Below are 6,138 nucleotides of genomic sequence, written 5' to 3' on the forward strand. Positions count from 1 at the left end.
ATATATATATATATATATATATATTGTTGATCAAAATTTAAATAGTTTGACTTAGAACAAAACTAAAACGACAAAATCTTTATTTTCTTATGGAATAAGAAGAATTCTTCCGTTCTCCTTTTATTTTGGTTTTCCCCAAATAAAAACTTTTCGGGCTAGTTTGAGAATACCATTTTTCAAGAGATTTATATTTTTCTAATGGAAAATGAACTAATTTCTCTTGGAAAAATAGAAATCCTTTGGAAAAATTAGGTTCCCAAACTAGCCCTTCAAGAGAACAGAATTTCTAGTAAAAAATACAGGATCCTTCTACTTAGATGAAAAGGAATTTTTCCAATTTAATAGAGCATGGAATTCACGAGCCCTTGTGGCTGCACCGAATACGAAAAGGAGGTAGGTACGGACGACATCTCTCCTTTGAATGCTTCCCCTTCCGCCAGCCAAGCCCGCCACACCGTGCTTCACTGGTCTTGCTAGCCATTTGTTGGAACGATTGTTCTATTCCTTATCCATTGCTCGCTGGTCCTTACAACGGAGCAACCATTTGTTGAAGCGCCTGAGGACACTTGCGGGAACACCAAGAAATGTGGTTCGGTAATTCACCATCAACCAACAACCATTTGGCTTCAAAGTCATCAACCACATTAATCATGTCCAAACATGTCTGTCATGAACGTTTGGTGTCTGAACACATGAGTCCTGGTAAACTGAACAACATTGTGAATTTGTGATGTCCTCTTGTTTCAGACTTTTTTTCACCTTTTTTGTTGCAATATGCTCCATTTTCTGAATCAGTTGAAAGTTTAACAAAAATCAACAAAACATGGTAAAAAGAAGGTACGTTGCTCAAACAACAATGAAGTCAGAACCAATCCAGAAACGTGCTATACATTAGTAATACTACAATACAAGGATAACACTCACTACTGGCAAGGATACATAACACTTAGCAGCTTAACAGTTAAGACCTCTGTACAAGCGCACAATGATCTTCTAAAGCTGCTTCCCTAACATAAATAAGCCAAAAGGAAATTAGTGCAGTACTCTACAAACAGTTCTGCCAGCTCATACCAAACCTACCATCTGATGACGAACTCCACACAACCACAAGTACTAATCCAACAACCCACCATCACCGCGGGCAGCTAATTGTACATGACAGAAACTTCCCTTCAAACCCAAATAAGCTCTCAGGACCGTTCAGACAACCTACCTGCTCAGACGGACCTACAAAATCAGAAGAGCACCCGCAGACAAAATCATAGTTTAGGAGCTTGTGAATATCTGTCTCAGCCATAGTTAGTTATAGACGAGAAGGGTTCCAGAAAGACGAGCACAAACTGCAGATCGAACACACGCTTTCCTAGTCAAGTGGCTTGGACGATTGCACGTTGGGGTTGCAAGCTTTCTGATTAGAACGGTTCTTGACAAGTGGAACCAGCGATTGGACAACATCAGCCATTAATGGCCTGTAGTCAGCCTCTGGTTGAACACACATGGCAGCAATAGCAGCCACTTGGACAGCATCTTTCAAGGAGTATTGACCTTCCAATGCTGGATCCAAGATCCGCACAACTTTTTCTCGGTCAGTGAGCATAGGCAATGCCTGCAGTAATTCAACAAGTGACAGGTTAGATATATAAGCAATGTTGAATTACCACCACACAGGCTGATGTTTTCCAACCAAGTACAAGAGAAGCAGGTGCATTCTAATTAATACATGTCATGACTTTGTACATGAAAAATCGAAGTATAGAAGCAAGGAAGAAAATGAAGTTCTATGACAGCACGGAACTGAAGTAAATGTTCTCATTGAAGAACTGAAGAACATGCAAATATCCAATTCACTCGTCATAACCACCTTTTTTTTTTGCAGTTCAAGGAGACACTGTTGTACAGTCAATACTGATTTCATGTTAACAGCTAAACACTTCCTAAAACATTATGATCCATGATGGCAGAAGAAAACAGCTCAACGCAAAGCTATACTAATCAGGAACTTTTGGCATACCCAGTTTACTAAAACACCTTCTCCAGGAGGCCTCTTCATATCAACTGGTACTCTGCCAGTAAGTAATTCCAAAAGCACAACACCGTAGCTGTACACATCTGATTTGGTAGTCAAATGCCCAGTCAATGCGTATCTGCACAGATTTGCAGTATGTGCATCATATTAGAGACAGTATCAATTCTTTAGAACACAAAAGCGATTGAGCAAATGACAGACCAATAACAAACTTATGACCTTGTACAACAGATTTAGTAAGTAGTTAAATCTATAAGAAGTAATAAATGAACATTAGCCTGATCTTACTCTGGTGCAACATAGCCTTGTGTGCCCAAAACTCGAGTTGAGACATGGCCACCAGCTCTATCAGATCCAAGTTTGGCTAGACCAAAGTCTGAAACTCTTGCATGGAAGTCCTTGTCCAGGAGAATATTGCTACTCTTGAAGTCTCTATGTATAACAGGTGGATTAACACGCTCATGAAGATATTCCAAACCTTTGGCTGCCTCAAGTGCAATTCTCATTCTTGTGTCCCAGTCCAATTTTGAGATTCCACCACAGGAACCTAGAACAATGTTTTAGATCTATCAGTTGGCAAAAACAATGTCTTAAAAAGAGTGCCAATACCCAAGTTATCCGCTGTGTTAAGTGGTAGGAAGACATTTCAGCCAACTTCACGTTTACATATCATCCTAAAAAAAGTTATTTACTTCCATAATTGAATGTGGCAATTCTCCAGATCACTTTTATACTATGCAAACTACCTGTAAGCTTAGTATCTACACTGGTAAGTATTTCCACTTTGTATATTAGCAACAAGCAGCGTATCAACGCAATAAAAATACATAACCTTCTCTTGCTGATATCTTCTACGAGTCAGTTAAAGCACACACTGGTGCTTTTGGCATTATCAGGCAGAGTCTGGAGCATTTATCAATTGGAAAGTAGTGATGGGTTGTTGACACTAAAAATGCCAAGTGCATAAAATAAATGCACAAAAACAACAATAGACTTAGACGATACAAAATGGCTATACACCTATACCTCTGGTTGGGTAGAGATGCTCATGTAGACCCCCATTGGCCATGAACTCGTATACCAGTAGACGGTGCCCACCTTCTGAACAATGGCCAATAAGGCCCAATAAATACGGCGATCGGAGCCTACTCAGCAACTCCACCTACAAAACATCACGTGCTCAGAAACACTCAAAAAGTCGCAGGGGAAATTTTCAGTCCATTCACACTGTGATCTATCAAGAATGGGAGTCAATGAAATCAGATTTCAGTTGTGCCCAGAAGCTCCTATCACTGTATTACCAAGTTAGGGCCTGTTTATTTCAGCTTTTTGCTGGCTTGTACCAACCCGAAGCTGAAACAAACAGTGTAGCTATTGTGCTGCCTTTTGAAAAGCAGGCTTGCGAGGAAATAAACTAAAAGTTGAAAAGCATGCTAAGATAAGTTTTTGTCTTGAAAAACTCAACCCATACCTGAGGAGTGCTACTTATTGAGAACGACCATGACCAAGGGGATTTTTTAAACGCTAGTCTGAAATTCGCACCCATGGAGAGTCGAACCCAAACCTGAGGAGTGCTACTTAGACCACCTAACTAACTCAGCTAGAGGCCCTTTATGTCATAAAACAACAGAGTTCAATCATAAATTTTTTCTTCATGTCAATTTCTGCATATACTTCCATTCTTATAGCCAGCACAGGAGTAGCTGCTAACCTAACACATAAAATCGTGTCCATCTCACAGCTCGGCATGTCTTGCTTGCTGGTTACTCATTTCAAACACACTACCTGTTGCCAAATCTGGTACTTATCAGATGCCAAGCCTGTGCCCTATCCCTATAGCAAGGTAATTGTTTTCTAGCTGTTGATCTGTTGCTATCCCCATGGCTAAATTGGGGATATGTGAAGTGTTGGTGGAACCGAGTGGTTGTTTGCGTTCCTATTTCCACTTAAGTAGCAGTCTACTTGTCTAGCATACTGCATACATGAGGATATTGAAATAATTGTGCAGTTACATCCAACAACAGAGCAATTTGACCAACATATTGCTAAAGTGAAAATGGTCACATTACCCTCATGCCAGAAAAAAAATACTACGAAGTTATCCATGAACAACTAATAAGAATTAAAGTACTTCACATAATGTTTATTGCTTACCAATCATTACTATCACTACAACTAAATAAACACCGCAAAGAGCTGATAGTCACAAACTCACAACCAAGAATCTAAAATAATCCAGCCGTTAAAAAAATGCACCTCACCACCACATGAGAAATTTTATGGAGACCAAATTTTACAGTTAGTAAACAGTAGAGAACTTCGCAGTTACCATCACACAAGTGACTGCTCCATTTTTAGAAAGAGGATATGGTCTTTAAGTGAACAACCACGGAAACCCCCAACGCATAGTGACCCCATTTGCACTCACGAAACCTACAATGTCTCGGCTTGGACCGCAGAGCTTCACCAAGCCCAAGCCGCAATGGCCAGATCCAGTAGTTACCAACTAGCGGAAGACGCTACAGGACGCGGTGTATTCTGTCCCAACCCCAAACCCAGCACATGAAACCACCCGCATTCGCCGCTGAGTAGCAAGGATCCAAATGCACAAATGTCAGTAATTGTTTTTACCTCCATCTCGAACTCCTCTTCGCCCTGCTTCCCTGGGCGGTCCATGAGCTTGACCGCGACCTTCCTCCCGTCGGGGAGCACCCCGCGGTACACGGTCCCGAAGCTGCCCTGCCCAACCATGTGCGCCCGGCCGAACCCGCCCATGGCCGCGTGGAGCTGACGGTAGCTGAACACCTGCACGCCCCTCTCCCCAGCAACCACAACCGACATCGCCGCCGCCGCCGCAGCGGCCCCATCGCTGGCGGAGCTGCTGAACGGGCTGTCCTTCCCCTGCTGTTGCGGCGGCGGCAGAGCCCGGGGAGGAGGAGGAGGAGGAGGAGAGCTGGAACGTTTGGGGAGATGGAGTGACTGAAGGCGGCGGGAGACCTTGCGCGTAATGTAGCAGTAGTAGGCGAAGGCGGCGATGAGGGATAGGAGCGAGAGCGCGGCGAGGGAGACGATGACCAGCAGGATCACCGACTCGTCGCGCTTGTACTCGTCGCTGCCGTCCGTCATTGGGTCGCTGGAACCCTAGTTCTAGGGGTTGCCGGGTTCGGAGAGGAGAGATCAAGCGAGTGAGTGATTTGGGAGGAAGACGACGAGGGTTTTCGGGAGGTTTGGGAGTGGAATGAGTGATTCACCTTCCTCCGCGCGGAAAAGTGCAATGGGTGATTCACTTCCTCTGCGTGGAACCCGAGGGCAGGGACAGCCAGCAGTGGGGTGGATAGCGGGCTCACTGATCAGTCCGGTACAGGAGCAGTGCAACGTGTACTACAAACGGAACATGGAATTGCTTGCACGGGTGAATGACAAAAAAAACCTAAGCAACTCTAATAGTAGTTATGTAAAACACTCTCTAAACACCGATTTAAGAAGTTAAGAAAATTGTTTCTCTAACAGTTATGTAAAAGTCATCTTAAATTTATAAACAACCTAAAATCTATAGAACCTCCCTACATTTGGCAATCTTGTAGGGAGCTTCTTAAATCCACTCCCACCAATTCCATCTGAGAAAAATGGTTTCGTGTCATCCTTGCTTAGCTTCGCGCCTAATCAAGATTAAATAAACAATAATATTAGATTAGTATATAGCACTCGATCAGCGCTAGATTAAATAAAGCTATATATAACGCCTGGGCGCTAGCCGTTTAAACAAATATGAAACAAAAAACTACTTCGGTATTTACATTGTCCCTACGTTATTTTCATCCAAACACTATAAAAATTATGGCCACCTTCTCTCATCCATTATGTACATCCAACCAAACACATTCTAACAGAAACCACCGCCTGCCGCCGATGCATATAATTAAATAATTGTGTCGGCTAACGTTTAAATAATTGTCAATACAAATTGTTGGGGACTTGTTCTCAAATGCTATGAATTAAGAACAAAGCAACACAAAAAGAGATTAATGCTTAATGTCTTTCGTCCTTCGAAGCATTATTTCTCTTAGGATATAACGTCTTCGGACGAAGGTCATGAAAGACGTATCTTTATC

General features: G+C 42.5%; 1 protein-coding gene across 2 annotated transcripts; it reads right to left on the minus strand.

Annotated features, from left to right (window-relative positions):
• Nucleotides 1-824: 824 nt before the first annotated feature.
• LOC100273161 (uncharacterized) lies at nucleotides 825-5,406 on the minus strand. 2 transcript variants are annotated; one of them, NM_001147607.1, is made up of 6 exons: nucleotides 4,658-5,200; nucleotides 3,053-3,188; nucleotides 2,315-2,573; nucleotides 2,012-2,144; nucleotides 1,358-1,606; nucleotides 859-1,227 (listed from the first exon to the last, which is right to left on the minus strand). In NM_001147607.1, the coding sequence occupies exons 1-5, from the start codon at nucleotides 5,150-5,152 to the stop codon at nucleotides 1,364-1,366; spliced, it is 1,266 nt and encodes a 421-aa protein (NP_001141079.1). In that variant the 5' UTR covers nucleotides 5,153-5,200; the 3' UTR covers nucleotides 859-1,227; nucleotides 1,358-1,363. The 2 variants fall into 2 exon arrangements, with proteins under 2 accessions (XP_008647539.1, NP_001141079.1); XM_008649317.3 differs by having other exon boundaries at nucleotides 825-1,606; nucleotides 4,658-5,406.
• Between the last annotated feature and the right edge of the window lie 732 nt (nucleotides 5,407-6,138).

The sequence above is a fragment of the Zea mays genome, chromosome 6 (assembly GCF_902167145.1).
Source record: "Zea mays cultivar B73 chromosome 6, Zm-B73-REFERENCE-NAM-5.0, whole genome shotgun sequence".
Classification (NCBI taxonomy): Eukaryota; Viridiplantae; Streptophyta; class Magnoliopsida; order Poales; family Poaceae; genus Zea; species Zea mays.

What these genes read in the sequence shown, in the direction of transcription:
- LOC100273161 (XM_008649317.3), bottom strand. Translation starts at nt 5,152, where the DNA reads ATGACGGACGGCAGCGACGAGTACAAGCGCGACGAGTCGGTGATCCTG. An exon ending in AAGAGGAGTTCGAGATGGAG is followed by an intron (nt 3,189 to 4,657) that starts GTAAAAACAATT and finishes GATGTTTTGTAG; the next exon opens with GTGGAGTTGCTGAGTAGGCT. An exon ending in GCATCTCTACCCAACCAGAG is followed by an intron (nt 2,574 to 3,052) that starts GTATAGGTGTAT and finishes ACATTGTTCTAG; the next exon opens with GTTCCTGTGGTGGAATCTCA.